This window comes from Perca fluviatilis, chromosome 15 (assembly GCF_010015445.1).
Source record: "Perca fluviatilis chromosome 15, GENO_Pfluv_1.0, whole genome shotgun sequence".
NCBI lineage: Eukaryota > Metazoa > Chordata > Actinopteri > Perciformes > Percidae > Perca > Perca fluviatilis.
Window position 1 is genome coordinate 16,638,137 of NC_053126.1, and position 18,215 is coordinate 16,656,351.

The following is an 18,215-nucleotide window of genomic DNA, read 5'->3' on the forward strand; positions in this document are numbered from 1 at the left end:
TCAGAATGAGAGTGATTTCTTTCCTGAAAGAATCCCAGTAGTCTATGTCACCAGCCTGAGTAATGTAATTTGTAGACGGTCCCTAACTCAGTCAACAGCCGGAACGTAGGTTGAAGTGCTGTTTTCGCTCGTAAATCGGTAGCGACAACAAATACCATTGTGATTTTTTTTTATACAGTGTCCTAAACTGTCCTCAACATACTACACTCGTAATGTAGTGGCATTTTATTGAAGAAACTGAATGGGGGTAGGTCAAAAACGAATATTCTGCGAATATCAAACCTGCTGCTAACTTATACCCGCTATCATTATTTAATGCTGTAAAACTTGCTCTAATTTCCTGACTTGTTGATGTTATTGATGAAAGTAACTGTTCTACTAACTTTAAAACATAATCATCTGTAATAAAGATTTATTTGTTTCTGTAATCTGCCTAATTTTTGATTAACTTCCTGTCTGACCCAGTCTGAACCATACCAAAAGAAAAGTTAGACTGGATAATTGTTGTTCTATAATATCCACTGACCGAGTTTTGATTATGATCCGAAATCCACGCCAGCAGTTGGTGTCCTATTTCATGCCCATTGCAGAGGTATAGACAAAATCTTCACAGTTATGACTTCTCTGAGGAAGTGGTTTTCAACATTTTAACGAAACAATGTTGACTTGTATGTTTCTTTAGTTTTATTTGAAAATATGAATGGTGAAAGTAGGTTATTCAGCAGACAACAACAAAAGCATAAATTACAGAAAGGTATATAAAAAAAAAGTTTTTCTTTATCTTCCTGAAAAGTTAAGCCTTGCCTGAAACCTACAAACTTTTTCTCAGTTTGTTTTTCTCAGAAATTGAAAAGAAGAACTGTACGTGCTTTGTCTGATGTATGGACACTACAATGGCAACTTTGTCACACTCTGTCATCAAACATCGAAGCTCTACAATGGCGACATTTTCATCATAATATAAGGCGAACACACCTCCTAGGATTACATATTATTTTCACCCTCTCACCATTCAAATTTAATTTCAAACAATTAAAAAAGAAGAAAGGAGGACTCTTATTGCGAAGCGAAATTAAATTACCGGAAGTGTGTGTATTGGCGGCTCGACTCGGCTCGCACTGCTCCGCTCTTTACGGTCCTGACGCTAAGCTAGCTGAGAGGATGCCGTCGACTGAATACGACGAGTGAGTGTTGTTAAACACATGTAATAATTTCTGCTTGTATTAGAGGTCTTATATCGATCTAATATTGCTTATCAATCTTCCCCTCCAGCTCCAAGCCCAGCTGGGCAGACCAAGTCGAAGAGGAAGTAGATGAAGGTAAAGAGCCAACGTTAGTTAGCTAGCTAATGCTAGCACATCTCTTGTAGTCTGGTGTCCGGAGGAGGAGGCCGACTAGGCGGCTTCCACTTCCACGTGGTTGTCGGGCGTAATAATCGACATAAAATATATACTAACCTGTGATGTTTTGGATATATATTGTTTAAAATGCTTCATTAATAAGTTTGAGTGACTGACTTCAATTAACGATTCATTGATGAAATATGTAATCGACATATGCTGTGGCCTGAGGACAGTTAACGTTACGTAGGCAGTGTCATTCACTGGTAAGAAAGCTAGAAGTTAGCAAGCTAGCTAGCTATGTTAATGGCTTTAGTTAAGGCGAACTGTGCAATCAACCATTGTGTCAACAATTGAAATGTGTTTCTGTCCAAACAAATGTAAAGTGAGTCCTGGATTAATTCAGAACTGGGGATGCGATCAAGAGATGCGAAGTTCTGGGGCTGCATTGACATTGTTGACAGCATAGAATAGTACAGCGTTGATGGCCAAATGAAGTTGTCTGTTCATTTAATGTTAAAGTAGAGTCGACCAACACAATCAAAAGCCTCTAACAAGAGGGCAGGAAAAACAGTTTGTCTTTTTTCCTCTTTAAGTCTTGACTGAATATTCTTTTGACAGGCACACTACCACCCCCCAAGGAAACCATCAAAGGAAATATAAAAACTATCACGGAATATAAAATAGATGATGATGGGAAGAAGTTCAAGGTAAGTTTGAGTTTTACTAAGGTATGTATTCCATTTGTAAAAATTGTTTACAATGTTGGTCTGTATATGGCTGCATTTCATGGGAGCAGCTCTTTCACACATGTTGAGAAATTATCTTGCATTTTAGTGTACTTTTACCTGTACCATGAGACCAACATTATGGCACTAGCACTCACAAGTGCTTATAATAGACGGTATGCTTCAGGGCATGTTTAAATGCTACAGGAGTAAAACATTTTGCTTCAGTGAAATAAAAATTCTTTCTTTTTTGTCCTCTAGATTGTGCGGACCTTCAAGATTGAGACAAGAAAAGCCTCAAAAGCTGTTGCCAGGAGAAAGGTCTGCTTTCACATTGAAGTTGCATTCACTTTGAAATGAACAAGACTTTGGGTAAAGTCAGGTGTCATGTTTTATTTTGTTCTCATTTTAGAACTGGAAGAAATTTGGAAACTCAGAGTTTGATGCACCAGGTCCTAATGTTGCCACCACCACAGTCAGTGACGATGTCTACATGACTTTCATCTCCAGTAAAGAGGTGAGGATCCATTGGGACCTTTTCAAGATTTTGTGCTGCTGCTCACTGATGTGTAGCAGTCAACGTAATACACGCAAAAAACTGTGGTATTGATCTGTAATTTCCTCGTTTAGCTTGTGACCGAGTACTTACTCTTACCTCTTGCAGGACTTGAACGCCCAAGACCAGGATGAGGATCCCATGAACAAACTGAAAGGACAGAAGATTGTGTCTTGCCGTATTTGTAAAGGCGACCATTGGACCACCCGCTGTCCATACAAGGACACCCTGGGCCCCATGCAGAAGGAGCTGGCCGAACAGCTTGGCCTTTCCACCGGAGACAAGGACAAGCCTGCTGGCTCTGGTACTATCAGCACACCATTCACATAATCAGATTCTGATTTGTTTTTGTGATCCACTGTTGGACTTGGTGGTTGGCCATGACTAACGTTATGACTGAGGCCTGCTTTTCTTCTCTTTTCACCAGCGGAGCCAGAGCCTGCGCAGCCTGCGCAGAGCAAGACTGGGAAGTATGTGCCCCCAAGCCTGAGGGATGGGGGAACGCGAAGAGGGGAGTCCATGCAGCCCAACCGGAGAGGTGGGTGTAAGTGAATTTCATTTTCTTTTTCTTTACACCCAATCTTCACTTGACTCATTGTACAGCAGCAAGAGCAATGCTCAGTGCTAACCGTGTATGTTTGCGCCCCACAGCTGATGACAATGCCACTATCCGTGTGACCAATCTGTCTGAGGACACCCGTGAGACAGACTTGCAGGAGCTCTTCAGACCATTTGGGTCCATCTCGAGGATCTATCTGGCCAAGGACAAGAATACTGGGCAGTCAAAGGTCAGTACTCACCTTAAGAATACAAAGACCTGCACATTTAATGTTTAAGGCATTAATAAAAAAAACTTAAGCCAAGAAGAGAGGAAATATTTTAGCAGGTGTTTGACTGTAGACATCGCGCAACAAGGTGTAGATAATGTTGACACATTTTTATATCTATTAAACAAAGTATGTACTTTTGAGTTAATGCCTAGTTGGCCCTACCAACCATTGTGGTATAATTGATAATGACTAGAAACACAGCATGGCCCAGTTGTCTCACCTATCAACTACTTTGTTTCCTGCAGGGATTTGCCTTCATCAGTTTCCACCGTCGGGAGGACGCAGCCAGAGCCATCGCAGGAGTGTCAGGATTTGGATACGATCATCTTATTCTCAATGTTGAATGGGCCAAGTAAGTAATTGTCAGTTTGGGCAATTAAGTGTTAAGTATATTTATTCTTGCTGCCAACCTTATTTAATTCTCTCTGCAGACCGTCGAACAACTGAGGAATCCATCAGAATATACGTGAGGATGACGCCAGATTTTATTGTTGTGGTAAAACATGGCCGTTGCCTAAATAAAGAGAATCTGTTATCACAATTTCCTTTTGTTTTTATTTGCATGGCTTTTACATTTCCAGTCAGTTTTTATTCTGACTGAACCTTCCCTTAAAATTGCATTGAGGCTGTACAGCCATTGGCTTGAAACTAGACCTTTTAAGCAGGGGCGGTTCTACATTGAATTACACCCAGGGTGAGACCCCTTTCGGTTCTCCTGTGCCGAAAACAGAAGAACAGATTCAAAGTAGAGTGCTTCATATTCAGATAATTTGATGTAAATGCAGGAAGGGCACATTGAATTCTGATCACTCAAGCCATACTTCTGAAAGTCATGGATGTGCTATAGTCCAGAGGTCACCAACACAGTGCCCGCAGGCACCAGGTAGCCCAAGGACCACATGAGTAGCCCTCAGGCCAGTTTTAAAAATGAAATTTGAATATTGATGTTTCCCACCTTGTTATGTCAGTTGATAATTGTGAAATCATTAATCATAAAGGCAAACTGAGCAAATTTATTTCAGAAGTGTATCAAACTGGTAGCCCTTCGTATGACTAGATACCCATGAAGTAGCGCTGTTTCAGAAACGTTTGACCCCTGTGCTATACTTTTAGAACATTCTTAGTTTACTGCATTGAAGGACCACCTAGACACCATGTACTAAACCTCAAACTTTGTGTGAGCCATTAAGAACAAAATCCATATTAGTGCATTTATGAACACAATTTAGAAACTGGATTAAAAACATGTTTAGCTCAAAGTGATACCTGACAAATCATGGATACAATAAACAGATTTGCAACGTAATACAGTCTAAAGCAGCACCGGTATGTTGGAGACTGCAAGTTACATCCCCAGTTTAATTTTCTCCACCCGCTCCAGATGCAATTTGTCATAACTGATTTAAGCAAGCTGGAAGGTGTGAACAAGCTGCAATAAACACATTTTTTTAAACTACCATGGTGTAGTTCAGTTCCTCATGACATTTGCTGAATTTGACAGTGTTGAGTAGAACACCGACTCCACCTTTATTATAATACCTGTTATTAACATATCTTCCTTAACTGCTCAGTGTTAATTTCAATACATGAAATTCACAAGTTATCAATTTCATAAGTTTTATTTGAAATATTACACATATAAAAACTACATACAATTTATCCCACATGAGGTGAACATTTCAACAACATGATTAAAAAGCACATTGAAACAAAAACATTGAATGGCACTGCACACAATGTCCATGGTGGCCACTTCGTGACCGTTAAAAGCAAGCGTATTTAAAAGAAATGATAGCGACATGTAGGCATCAGGAACTGTGGAACTGATTCTTGCTGGGAAGGGTCTAATCAGAGACCTCCATCTCTTGTTTGACAGTCTCTGGAGGGGAAAAACATTTTTTTTTAAAATAAGAATTCTACATATTCAAGTGATTGTCACAATCAAAAGTAGAATGATGAGTCACCTGATGCCTGTTCTTCCTTCATTCTCTCTATGACACACTTCTTAAGCTCCAGGCCTATGGCCCTGGAGAGTGGAGGGGGCACTGCATTTCCAACCTGGCAGAAATAGGAAGAATCACCTTCAAATTTCATAAAGAATCCCTGTTGAAAATTGCTTATATTTTCAGATACATAAAAGACACTTTACAAAAGTTAATAGTAATAAAACCACATTCACACATTAAAAGAAGTTCTAAAAAAGGTGCATTTTGATTCAACATGGACCGATTGGTGCAGCAGTCTCAGCATTTGGAGAGCTTCAGAGGGACACCTATAATCCTATATAATCTGCAATATATAAAACATTTTTGGCCACTTGATGACAGCAGAAACAATACAGACATAATCACCCTTAAATTGATTTTGCATGATATGATGCAAGTTTACTTAGCCTGATGTCATACTCCGATTCTAAATAAGAATATGAGTTAGATAGGGTTGGGCAATACATCAATATTATGATAGTGATACAAGACTAGATACAGTCTTAGATTTTGGATATCATTATATCGTAAATGGCTTAAGTGTTTACTTTTCCTGGTTTTAAAGGCTGCATTACAGTAAAGTGATGTCATTTTCTGTTACCAGACTGTTCTAGCTTTATTATTTTTACCTTTCCCCACTTAGTCATTATATCTACATTACTGAAGATTATTTCTTAAAATCTCATTGTGAAGATATTGTTAAAGCACCAATTGTCAACCCTGTAATAGTTTCTCCCAGTGACCACTTTCACATTACTTTGTCATTTGATCAATAATTGCTAAGACTATCAATGATAGCCACTTTCATAAAAGCAGGACAGATCCAAAATATTTTGTGATCCTTTAACCAGCCAACCAACAGCAGTGCATCCCGTAATCAGCTGCCAGTGTCACCCAGTGCAATTTGGAGCCAAATGATAAGGACGCTCCCCACTGCTCGCTTTTCAAGTAAGCTTTGAAGGGTGTATGGATTTTACCTGTCTGTGTTTGTCCAGGACGTTTCCAAAGAAGCGGTAGGTGTCGGGGAATCCCTGAGAGCGTGCACACTCCCTCACACTGACCACTCTGTGCTGCTCAGGATGCAGAACACGGCCCTGAAATCAATATGATCAGGTTAAGGTTCAAAGCTGGAAATCCGTTACAGGCCTTGTAAAGCATCAATTCAATCCATTTTACTATACATTTTTGTAACTAAACATCAATTGACGTTTAGTTACTGTAGAGGAGGGTCTGGCTAGTCCACACAGCCTTCCGGGATGAGAGAAAGACGTGCTCTGGTTTATTGGCATTTCTTTAAACCAATCACAATTGTCATTGGCGGCACTAAACCTCTGCAAAATAGCCTCGTCAGGAACTTGTTTTGGTGGAACATGTGTGTTAAAAAGAAGTTTGTCGTTTGTGAGAAAACTCAAGATTGGACAGATAGTCTAGCTAGCTGGCTCAATTTACCATGCAGAGATCTGAGGAGCAGTTAACCATAGTCCTCATAAATCCATAGATTAAAATAAAAAAAAAATAAATAAAAAAAAAGTAGGAAACCTATCTGCGAAAATGCATGCATCTGGCGGAATTTCCTGCAGCACCGGAGCAATCCCAGAAGTGGAACATCGGGGATATAGACTAATTCTAACTCAATTTGAAAAGTTGATGTACCTGCTTGCCCATGGGTTCAGGGTTGGTGACAGTTGTGCTGAAGAAGCCGTCCCATTCCAATCTGCCGTAGAGTCCAGCCCAGTGATTATGGCGGTTCCCAGTGTGGGGCAGACACCAGGGGATCAGGGTGTTAAACTGCCTGTCTGCAGGGTCGCATGGATTCCCTAAAATGAAAAACAAAATCAGAGATGCCCCGAGTAGAAATATAAACCCTTATTATGAAAGTAGAAACCTAGCCCTACATACCTCCTGCACAAGTGCAAACACCTCTGAGTGCACCGGTGCCACTGCGACCACTCTTTTTATCAGGGTGTGAGTAACGCAGCTTCTTTGTCATGGTGCCATCTTTCAGCCGAACTTCAATGTTGGGCAGATCCCTCCAGTCGGAGCCTGGAGCCAAGGGGATGTGACGCATCCGACCTTCAACCAGAGCACTCATGTCCTGAGGACACGATATTTCTTAAACTTTGCTTTAACCCTCAATTACAGGAGAAGTGATCTTAGCAATCCTACATTAACACAGTACATCATGTTAATATTACTTCCGAGAGGAAAAAAGTGAGCCTGCTCACCTTGCATATATGATCTCTGAGGATTGGCTGATACTGTGTGCCTCTGATCTGCCTCTGGAACCAAGACTGAGGCTCCCCGTTGTAGGAAATCTCCAACGCAGCTGCACCATTGCGAATCTCTGGCAGGTCAGACATTGTGTCCCTGACAGTGATGGTTCTGTAGATTCCTCCATTACCTCTGTTGAAGACAGAAAATTGAGTCAAGTGTGAAGTCACAGATATCGTTATGATCCATTTGAGGGGCTGTACAAGTTGTAGAATTACAGATCATAGAAACAGTAGGGGGCGTTTCATTACCGTGTGACATTACTGACGTATTTCTTTTCGTCAACCACCACGTTCAGAGAACAAGCTCTGGGAGCAAACACATGCAGAGGCTCCGGGTAGCGAGGCAGCTTCTCTCCAGGAGCAGCAGCCAGGATGATTGCCCTGCGGCGGGTCTGGGCAACACCATACTGACCAGCCTGATGAGGGCAGCATTGAGCAGGTTAGTGATCTAGTAACGCCAACTTCAATCATAAAAACATTGGCCTGTATGACGTTTTACCGTTTTTCGTAAACTGGGTAGGCAATAAGAGTCACTGGTTTAACATAAGAAGGGGGTTATGGGGTTTAAGGGGTTATGGGGGACATTCATTTGTTGTAGGGCCTCAAATCTGAATATTTTCAGCTGGCATCCTCATATTTTTAAAAAAAGGGAGAAGTGTCATTTAATAACTTGTGCAACAATAAAAAAAAAAAAAGTTTTGCAGTTTTTTGTATCCCCCTCAAAAATTTGCAATAGCCATGAGTCTCCTCCAATACAGAGTTCCCAGACACTTTGCTCATAAGCTTTACAAAGAGAGTCCAAGCCAGAAGCACAACTTGGATCATCACTATAATATGACCCACCTGAAGGACACCAAAGGTACACTGGTAGCCCATGCGCACAAGACAGCGTAGAGTCAGCTTCAGAACCATGGAGCTTTTGAATGAAACAAAGTTCCTCACATTCTCAAGCAGGAAAAACTTGGGTCTGTAGTAGTCACAGTAACTGCAAGAGAGGAAAGCATATTTTAAATGTGCACTGACAGACTGGGTGGTCTATCCTGCAACATCATTTTTACAATAAATCTCCTCTGACCGACACTGACCTGAGATAGGAGACCACGAGTGAGTTCTTGAATTTGGAATAAGTGCGAGAGTTGAAGCGGTTCATCCCACTGAACCCTTGGCAAGGAGGTCCTCCACACAGCATCTCTACATCACCCTTCTGAGGAAGCCTCTGGCCCAGAGAATTTGTCTTCTCTCCAGACATGACCAACTTCAGCAAGACGTTGCAGTCCTCCGTGAACACTGTGGTGCCAGGGTTGTTGAGCCTAAAGGCCTGTGCTGCAGGCTCCCACATCTCTATGGCCCACAGAGTCTCAGATATACCTAAAGGAAACCAGCAGTCATGTTTTCAGTATAAAACTGCATTTGCAGTACTCCTTTGTATGTTGACATTTGAGGATCTGAAAACATTTTATGAGTGGCATGGAACAAGCATTTACCAGCCTGGTGGAAGCCTTCAGAAAGCCCACCGCAGCCAGAGAACACATCCAGTGTGCGATATTTGGGCACTTTAAGTGTCTGTGGTTCATTCTGAGAGTCCTGTGGTTCCTGTGCAGCCTTCCCTTTGCCTTTACCTTGTAGAAGATAATTGAATTAGCATTTCAGTGAGCCTAAAACCAATTTTAGATTAAGAAAATATATGTCTGCATTTTCACCTTTCCCTTTGCCCTTTCCTTTGCCTTTATGAACAGCAGAGCGAGCATGATTAGGAGGGTCTTCAAAGCTTTTGGATTTTGCATTATAGGCCTGTAAGAGAGGATAATGTGTAAGAATAAACATGCACACTGAAGACATGTTTAAGTATGGGCTTGGTTTTCTAATTTAGCTCAACCTTTGATCTTTTGATACTCCCGTTTTCATAATAGATAATTAGCATGAGACATGTCAATTTTGTCTAGCATACACAGTGAATGCACTTGTGCTTTGTGGCGATATTTTACTCCCTATGCAGTGATAACACAATACCAACATGCTAGCAGTGGGGTAGCTAATTAAACGTGCCATTTTGCTGATCAACTGCACAGCCATTTCCATCAGGATAAGTTGCATCTAATAATAACCGAAATAACTGCAGATAAAGTATTTACAAGTGTACCTCCAGGAAATAGAAGCGGTCAGGTCCACCACTGGAATAGTCCTGGACTGATTCATTTAGGTCTTCTGCATATTCTACTTGACAGCGGCCAAGCACCTCAGTCATGCTGACAGTCACTTCTTCATCACTCCAGTATAGCTGATTGATGTCTGTGTGGTAACTGGCTTTGACACCTTTGTGAGTGTTCTCAGGCCTGGGAGATGAGACAACCAGTTAATTCTGAACAATTATTTGCTGGACTAAAACCTCAATAACCAATTGAATTGTAATGGGTTTTACCTGTAGAACTTGCAGAGTCGCAGTTTGACCTCTGACACGTCGGGTTTTCCGTTGCTACGTCTGTGACAGAAGATCTCCTTGATGCGCCCGATGCGGAAGGGTTCTGGAGCATGCAGGTTAGACCCCTTGATATAGTCTGAAGACTTCCTGTAATATTCTGGATACAAGTCTTCATCCACATCCTCTTTCCGATGAGAGCGCTTCACTGGACTAGCTGGCTTCACACTGAGAGCCAAGAATAGAGACAATGAGTCCCAAACATTTTCCACATTGTACAAGTTTGAGTAAATCAAACTTTTTGAATCACTTTACTCACCTGAAATTAAAAGTGTCAGGATGCAGGTAGACACTGTCTCCCACCTTGAACTGCTCCCCCTTAAAACGGGCCAGCGCATACAGAACCTTGGAGTCATGGTCTTTGTCCAATAGAGGTTCAAATGCACGAGGCATTTCCTGTTCCTCTCTCGCTTTGGTCCTAGCACAGCTGCAACAGAACCTGAAAGCAAAGGGGAGCATATCCACCACAAGGTAAAAAAACAAAATCACAAGACAAAGAAAAGGTCACATGTGCAGAACAAATGCATGTGTGGATGGTGCTTACTTAAACTTGCTCTCTTCTAATGGAGTGGTCTTGGGAGGTGTCTCAAAGCGGGCATATTCTGTGTCGTACCAGAACTGATAGAAAAAACTCTTCCCGTCATCCTCAATCACCTTGATTTCTGAATCCATGCCCCCCTAAAATACAAAAGTAACCATGAGATTACGAAAAATGTATACCATTAAAATGAGCCAGCTGTCAACTTAACTTACCTCCATAAACCAGTTGTCAGATGGGGCCTTATACATGACGTCAACTTTGCCTTGCACATAATTGAGCTGCATGTCTTCACACTCATCCACAAGGACGAGCTCCAGCGGATCAGAAGACTCGCCCAGCACTGTGTAAGCACCACGAAGGAACCAGTGGGCATGGAACATCTTTCCATTGTTGTCTTCCCACAGTGATGTGATCCTGAGAATGAATAAGTCATTAGATTTATACAAGCCACAGTGACAAAATGCCATCAGAATGTAATAAGGTCCTACCTCGCCAGAAACAGAGGCATGGTTGGATCCTCTGAGGAAACCGATACACAGTCGCCCACCTCTAGCACTTCATCATTCACACGGACCTTGCCGTAGTACTGCTTCTTCCCCTCAGTCTGAAGGGAGTAAGACACATACATATCAAAATATACACATCCATCCCATCTATCCATATATATAGTAACAACCAAAGAGGAGGGAAACAAACACCTGAACAGGCTCTCCGATCCATGTCAGTTTGCACTGTGCCTGCTTCTTCCTCTTAGCATGAGAAAGCTTTTTGGGCTTCTCCACTGGAACATCTTCCTCTTCAACAATCTCATCATCTTCAGCCTCCTTTACAGCAAGGTTTGGGCATCTAAACAAACAGATGTGTGTTGACATAGAGGACTATAGACAAACATTTGTCTACATCTTTGTTTCAACATTGAAGGCATTAGGTTTGCAAGGTTCACTTGTTAAGACATCAAGCGACTATATGACCAAAAAAAAAAAAAAAAAAAAAAAGCATACATTCAAAAAGGTTGCTGATTAAACCATCCAAGTCTAAACTGCTCAGAAGACAACTTACCTTCTCTGCTTGCAAGCCTGCTTGCTTTTGCCACTTCCCCCAAATTTGATCATGTCCTTGCAAGCTGCACACTTGCCACAATCAGGTGATTGGCAAACCTGAAAACAAAAAAGAAACATCACCTGTAGTATTTCAGAGGACACACACCAAAAGCATGTCACTGTTGAATTAGTGACTCACCTCACAGACACCACAGCGCTGCCTTTTGGCCGCACCACTCTCTTTATCATTCTGCTCTATCTGATCAGAGAAAAAGGTATCAAAGATCTGGTAGACCAGTGTGGTAGTGGTCGCTTTAGTTGGTCCCTTGTCCTTCTCAATCTTTGTTGGGTGACGAATGGCCTGTCTTCTGGCAGCTCTCCTGTCAATACAATTAAGTTTGTGTTTAGAGGAGGTCCATTTGACTTGACACAAATGCCCGATATGTGGAGCGATGGCATTATGAAGCCCCTGGCTGTCGACACACCCCAGCATCAGGCCATGCAACATTAGAAACAAGCAAACGAAACCAAACAGACATTAAAAAAAAAAGTGTACAGTACAGAGTTCCCGTTAGATACAACTGGCCAATAAAGTTCTAAAAAAAACACCATGGCTTGCACAGAAAACGTACACGCTGCGTAACAACTAAAGAGTGTGCTTTGATCTCATCTGGAAACCAACATGTTGTTTGTTTTTTTAGACACATGTTTTAAGCTTTGCTATAAAGACTTAGCTTAAGATGATTTCCCCCAGTTATTTACAACGAAAGTCTAAACTTTTTGGTCTAAATAGTTTGTCTCACTGACACAGAGGAGAACCCAAATCTACAAAAAGCCCATGAGCAACCTTTGTTTTATATTTTGTATTACTGCACTAATCCAGGGCATAATCAGGCCAAAGGTTAACACCAGTGACAAAATTGTCAGCCCAGGGTTCATTGTAGCATGGATTAAGTGCAGTGAGAAACTCCTTTAAGACATGGTTAAAGTTCAAGGCTTTAATTTTCCTATACCATTTACCTTTTGGGGTAACTACAGCCAATTGGACAATGCAAACTAATGTATACATAAAATAGGGACTTAAATAATTTGTAATTACAAAATAATATAATTGTAAAATTCTACCAGATATTTTTATAATCAATTACAGTTGTGATTGAGTCAAGATAACTCCTGGACCACACACAGTTATTAGTGTTATGTGGTCGGAATTCCAATATGCCAGATACACTAAAACGAACCACAATGTACAGCCAAAAAATAAAATTCTACCGTGAACTCTGGTATAATAACGGTTTTTGTCCATGTAGCTTCTAAATGCGTCACACTAACACACAACCATACAAGCTAAGGATGCATTCAGAAGGCCTACCTACCAGTACAGCAGCATGCTGCATGTCAAAGGAATGTTAGACATTAGGGATAACAAGGAGCGAGGAGCAGAAACGCAAGAAAATAAGCAAAAAGATAGTGGATAACTTCTAAATCCTGAAGCATTTGTGTTGCAAGGAGCTCCTGCTAGAAACTAAGGGAAGCTTAGAATGGTAGGTTTAAGTTACATATGTACACTGCTCATGCTGGTTTTCACTTTGACCTAAAGTAGCTATGGAAGCTTACTTGTGGGTCTAGTACAATAAACAAGGTAAGGAATCAAACCATAATTATCTTTGAGCCGTACCTTTTCCCTAGTGTGACGCCTGCAAGCTTGATCAGGTCTCTCATGCAGGGAGTAACAATGATGGGCTGCTCATCTGAGTCACCGGCCTCATCGTAGCTCTCCACCTGCTCCACCACAAACTGGGCATGGCGCAGCAGTGTGTCCTCGGTGAAGCAGTTGAAGTTTAGCCCTGCAGGAGGCACGGTTGTCTGAGGGCATGAGGAACAGAAGAAATGTCACTCAAAAAACACTTTGCCCTGATAAGGTAAAGTGTTTCTGAATATTTGATTAATCCCTCATTTAGTCAGTATATTGTAAAAGATACCTCACAATAGCAAAGCCTCTGCAAATTTTGTCTAAATTGTTCACTCACATGCCAGAGGTTCTAACCAGCAAATGTTAGACATTTAAAAAATTGGTTAAAATGGTAGACTCCGTCACTAATTGACATGCGTGATAACTTGTCTCGTCTACACTGACAAGACTGATGGCAGAAATGACAAACTAAATATATACTGCAACAAAGAAAAAAAAAAGCACACTATTTTTGCAATGAAGGCACTGTAGCAGGGATCACAGATGGCCACTAGAAAAAAATTGAACCAAGTCAAATATGGCAGATTTTTCAATCCCCAAATACCCAACTTGACAGGAAACCATTATAAAGCAGACATGTCTTCACCTCAATCTTGTTGAGAAGGTCCTCATAACTAGAATCAGGATTCTTCTGGAGATACTCCACCACAATCTTGCTCATATAGATCTTCTCCTGCATTACTGCAAAAATGGGTGCATATTCCTCGCTGGACTGCATCAGGATGTAATCGGCAAAAGCTGAATAATGAAGATAGATAACCATTGGTATGTCATACGGGGTAAGATAAATTAAAATTTGGGAGCAGGAAACTTTGCTACCTGTAGTGAAACCAATTAAAGCCTTTTCTCCACCATCAAAACCAGTGATCCACCAGGCATTAATGGGCCCAAGCTTCTTGGCAGGAACACCACCTGAAAAGAAAAACAGGTCAAAATCTGTTTGGTTGTAATTGGCTAAGAGAAAGACATTTTCAGGATAAAGCTTCCATTCTTGAAATGTAGGATTTCATACCATCCAAGCAAGGGTTGTCATCATAGATTGGTTTCACAACACAGCTGAAATAGAGCTCCACGTTCTTCTCAATCAGTCCAGAGTCAAATGGACAAAGGTGGCCACGCTTGTCATACACGCTGCAAGACATAAGAGGTAATGCTATAACCGACTCAAGTGCTGCAATACCACAAGCTTGTTGACACTATGAAATAAGTAGGGACATGTTTGTTCCTCTGAACAAGGCCAACGAGCTAAGTATCACCTAAATAGTAACACTAACCTGAAGTTTGTAATCTTGTGCTGAGGCAGATCCTCATAGCTCTCAAATCCATCCTCATTCGAGTCAAACAGGGAGAGACGCTCATCGGTTAACATTTCTGGTTCATCCAGCTGAAGGTGAAAAGAGCAGAATTGTTTCAGGCTTCACATTCGTGTCAGTTAAAGAGAATACCTTTTTATTGTCATTATATGTTTTTTTTTTTTTTTTACAGATAATAGTAATTACTTGCATGATAAATCCGCATTATCAGGATCCCCTTGAAAGAATTTGAGATCAGAGTCATCCAAGTATTGTCTGCAGTCTGTACATTTGAGGGGTGGTGTCTGACAAAGAAATAAAGATTACACAGCTGTAAAGACTTTTGTAGTGACAACCTATGACAATGAGCCAAAAAAAACAATTCATTACCTTTACAGCAGAAACCGGTTTAGTGATCTCACTCGATTTCTCTGGAGTTGTACTGTATGAAGAAACGTACAAGTATGCTCATGCCATCACCATGATTACTGTCCAGAGTGCAAAAAATAAAATAAACAAACTTACCTTTCATCTGATTCCACTTTAAGACGCTTTTCCTCCCGAGACTACAACAGATTGGAGTAAGGGCAGCGTTATATAACATTTAGAATGCTGACATTTAGAACTGCAAAATCTTTCAAACATCACTGGTACATAAAATGTTTCACCTCCTCAACATCATCTTCCTTCACTTCATTTTGTCCATTAGTAGCTTCTCCATTCAAGTCTTCAGACTTGCGCTTTTGACTGCAAGACATGTTTACTTTTAAAAGCAGAATACAGACCTGTACATGAAGAACTAATTTTTATTTTTTCCTTCCTGAAAAATATGACCAAAGTATAATGCACAACATAAAATCCATATACGCACACTTTAGAGAACATTGACATGATGGTTGGCTGTTTTCCAGCATTTCTTGTAACCCTGGTACTGGCTGGAGACTCTAAAGAAGAAAAACAAGATTGTTTATTTCTATAGTATCGTTTTAAATCATTTAATTTGAGAGTCATTTCCATCTTGGAATGAAACGTTTACACGGAAAATATTAATAAGAATCCTCAAACTTACTTTTAGGGTCAGAATTTGCCTTGCTCTTGCGTCCACCCTTCCCTTTGGAAGCAGTTGGTGACTTGACAGCCTCCTCTTCCTCCTGTACATCCATGGTTACATCTTCACTGTTCTTATCTTTGTGGGAACCATTTATGAAGCCAGTCTTTCCATTCTGCTCCACACCATCAACATGTGAACCATTTTCAAGATGAAGCTCTTTTCCAAGCAAAGTCTTTACTTTAGAGATGTAGACCTCCTGAGGAAAGTACATGGCATACATCACATATCAAAGAAATAAGCAGTGAAATTCCAGGATAAGTAATGATTTGGATATCTTTTTTTTGAAGGGGGGGGGGCATTTCTGCCTTTATTGGATAGGAAAACTGAGATATGAAAGGGGAGAGAGGGGGAATACATGCAGGAAAACAGTCACAGGTCAGATTCAAACCCTGGACCTTCTGCATCAAGGAATAAACCTCTGCATATGTGCGCCCGTTCTACCAACTGAGCTAATCAGCCACAATGATTCAGTTATCTTTAAGAGTCACTAACCATTGAGATCTCTGAATTTTTCTTCTTTTCTTCCAGGCTGGACAGCTGGTCCTGAGCATCTACATGCAGAAAGTCCTGCACCAACTTCAGCTTCTCTTTCACATTATCCTGGAATGGCATTTAAGAAAAAAAGATCTAGTCAGAAAAGCTAAACTTTATAAAAAAAAAAAATTAAAAAAAAAAATACATTGTCAACTTTAAAAGACGGTTTAACTTAGGCAGACGAGAAATAAAACAAAGTACAGTACATTCATGATGCTACCATACAATACATAGCTTAATTTGTGTTGGACACAACTGCTCAGAGAATCAGAGAGGCTACTTGCAGCTGGAAAATAGTATTAACAAAATAAATAAGTTACTTTTGTTAGTTCACCTAATAAATCCATGAGAACGCAGCTCTAAAGTCTCAGCACATGCTTTGCATAAAAACTCATCAACTTGAAGAGGACACATCTTTGCCATTAAGTGCATGAAAAGCCCAATTCAAATTTATACATCACTGAATGAGAGAATACTGCAGATTTTAGAAAGAGGGTATACATTCCATTTAAAAAAGGTGACAGGATATTGTGAACCTACAATAATTTTGAATGGTCTTTGGAGCCCCAGACTGAACAGTCATTAGCAAAAACAATTACTGGCAGCTAGAGAAACCCTTAAAGAGGCTACTTGCAGGCTTTCAAGAGCAGTAACGTGAAGTAGACAGAACTCACCTCGTCTGAAATCCCATCCTCATCCAGCACCTGCAGCCTGTAACAAACGACCATGTCAAAACAGCGCTACGGTAAGTTCGTCTAGTAGTACATTCTCTGACAAGGTTGTAGCAATGAAATCAGTGTGATCAGTCTATTTTATACAGCGTAAGGTGACAAATTTTGAGTGGCGCCAAATCTCACACGCTGCTCCGTCCATCATTGTCAGGCTAAGATGCTAACTGGCTAACGTTAACTATGTATGCGGCATCAGCCCTGGCTGTCAAGTGACAACAAGCTAACGCTAGCTGCAGCTGCTAGCAAAAGGTAAACGGACAGCCCCGCTGCCGACAGCCAGGGCAAGTCCAGAGCAGCTAGCTAGTTACACGGGTTCCATTGTTCTTGTGTGGCTTTTGAACCAAGACAACTAACTGCACATAATCTAACATTAGCTAGCTAACGTTACATCATCAGGACATTATTAGCATTCAGGTAACAAACGTTAACGTGCCTTTTCCTGACATCCTCTGGCAGAGACATGGAAGTCCTGGATGGCATGGTAAACAGCTAGCTAAAAGCGTGAGATAAAATAGATAAAACTGCTTTAAAATCTGTTAAAACAATGTTTAAACCGTCCGCTGGTAACTACAACGCTGCTCCACTGTGAGTGCCTGTTGCGTGCTGTTCCTTGCAATGGATGCTATAAGCAATTCGGGCGCGCGGGCCGTCTTTTCGCGCGGAAACCCGGGTGTTGTGGACTGTACCACTACATCGATCTCTGGGTAAAACACTTTCAATGTGCGACGTAATATTTCCCTGCTGAATGTATCGTTTGAACGGTAAACACATGTCGTATAACATATAACTTAAAAACACAATTATGACTGTGACGTTGTTGTATTTATGAAAAATATAAGTTTCTTGAAATTAACAACTAACTCGTTTGCCCCCTACTGTTTGCCAGATGTTGTGGACAGTTGACCAGGCGGAAGCAATCTGAACGTTGTTTGCTTTCTAATTAGTTAAATTAGCAATACATGTCTGCACTTGAGATGAGTATGTATCAACACAGTAGTAATTATGACAAGGCTGAGACTAGGACA

The 18,215-nt window shown here is 40.9% G+C and overlaps 2 protein-coding genes across 4 annotated transcripts; one reads left to right on the forward strand and one right to left on the reverse strand.

The window, feature by feature from the left end:
- The first annotated feature begins 1,033 nt into the window (after positions 1-1,033).
- On the forward strand, positions 1,034-3,995 carry eif3g (eukaryotic translation initiation factor 3, subunit G). Of its 2 annotated transcripts, none has more exons than XM_039826309.1 (10): positions 1,034-1,184; positions 1,273-1,319; positions 1,962-2,050; positions 2,330-2,389; positions 2,481-2,585; positions 2,733-2,928; positions 3,052-3,168; positions 3,276-3,412; positions 3,700-3,806; positions 3,886-3,995. In XM_039826309.1, exons 1-10 carry the CDS (start codon positions 1,162-1,164, stop codon positions 3,899-3,901), a joined length of 897 nt encoding a protein of 298 aa, XP_039682243.1. In that variant the 5' UTR covers positions 1,034-1,161; the 3' UTR covers positions 3,902-3,995. The 2 variants fall into 2 exon arrangements, with proteins under 2 accessions (XP_039682243.1, XP_039682244.1); XM_039826310.1 differs by having other exon boundaries at positions 3,052-3,162.
- A 1,059-nt stretch (positions 3,996-5,054) lies between these two features.
- Positions 5,055-17,823, reverse strand: dnmt1 (DNA (cytosine-5-)-methyltransferase 1). Of its 2 annotated transcripts, XM_039825884.1 has the most exons (35): positions 17,624-17,823; positions 17,134-17,170; positions 16,418-16,525; positions 15,884-16,121; positions 15,686-15,758; positions 15,483-15,561; positions 15,340-15,380; positions 15,205-15,256; positions 15,036-15,119; positions 14,797-14,906; positions 14,535-14,653; positions 14,342-14,434; positions 14,109-14,260; positions 13,448-13,635; positions 13,146-13,160; positions 11,969-12,149; positions 11,789-11,886; positions 11,428-11,575; positions 11,218-11,333; positions 10,942-11,143; positions 10,733-10,866; positions 10,448-10,627; positions 10,132-10,356; positions 9,853-10,045; positions 9,413-9,503; positions 9,197-9,331; positions 8,798-9,080; positions 8,556-8,697; positions 7,962-8,128; positions 7,665-7,842; positions 7,339-7,534; positions 7,093-7,256; positions 6,417-6,533; positions 5,419-5,512; positions 5,055-5,333 (listed from the first exon to the last, which is right to left on the reverse strand). In XM_039825884.1, exons 1-35 carry the CDS (start codon positions 17,668-17,670, stop codon positions 5,299-5,301), a joined length of 4,515 nt encoding a protein of 1,504 aa, XP_039681818.1. In that variant the 5' UTR covers positions 17,671-17,823; the 3' UTR covers positions 5,055-5,298. The 2 variants fall into 2 exon arrangements, with proteins under 2 accessions (XP_039681818.1, XP_039681819.1); XM_039825885.1 differs by lacking the exon at positions 13,146-13,160.
- Positions 17,824-18,215: the final 392 nt, after the last annotated feature.

Excerpts from the sequence above, each read along its gene's own strand:
- eif3g (XM_039826309.1), top strand. The coding sequence starts at position 1,162 with ATGCCGTCGACTGAATACGACGA. Across the intron at positions 1,185-1,272 it reads CCGTCGACTGAATACGACGA|CTCCAAGCCCAGCTGGGCAG; the intron begins GTGAGTGTTGTT and ends CTTCCCCTCCAG. Across the intron at positions 3,413-3,699 it reads AGAATACTGGGCAGTCAAAG|GGATTTGCCTTCATCAGTTT; the intron begins GTCAGTACTCAC and ends TGTTTCCTGCAG.
- dnmt1 (XM_039825884.1), bottom strand. The coding sequence starts at position 17,670 with ATGCCATCCAGGACTTCCATGTCTCTGCCAGAGGATGTCAGGAAAAG. Across the intron at positions 15,562-15,685 it reads ATGTCAATGTTCTCTAAAGT|TCAAAAGCGCAAGTCTGAAG; the intron begins GTGCGTATATGG and ends CATGTCTTGCAG. Across the intron at positions 5,334-5,418 it reads GAAGGAAGAACAGGCATCAG|AGACTGTCAAACAAGAGATG; the intron begins GTGACTCATCAT and ends TTTCCCCTCCAG.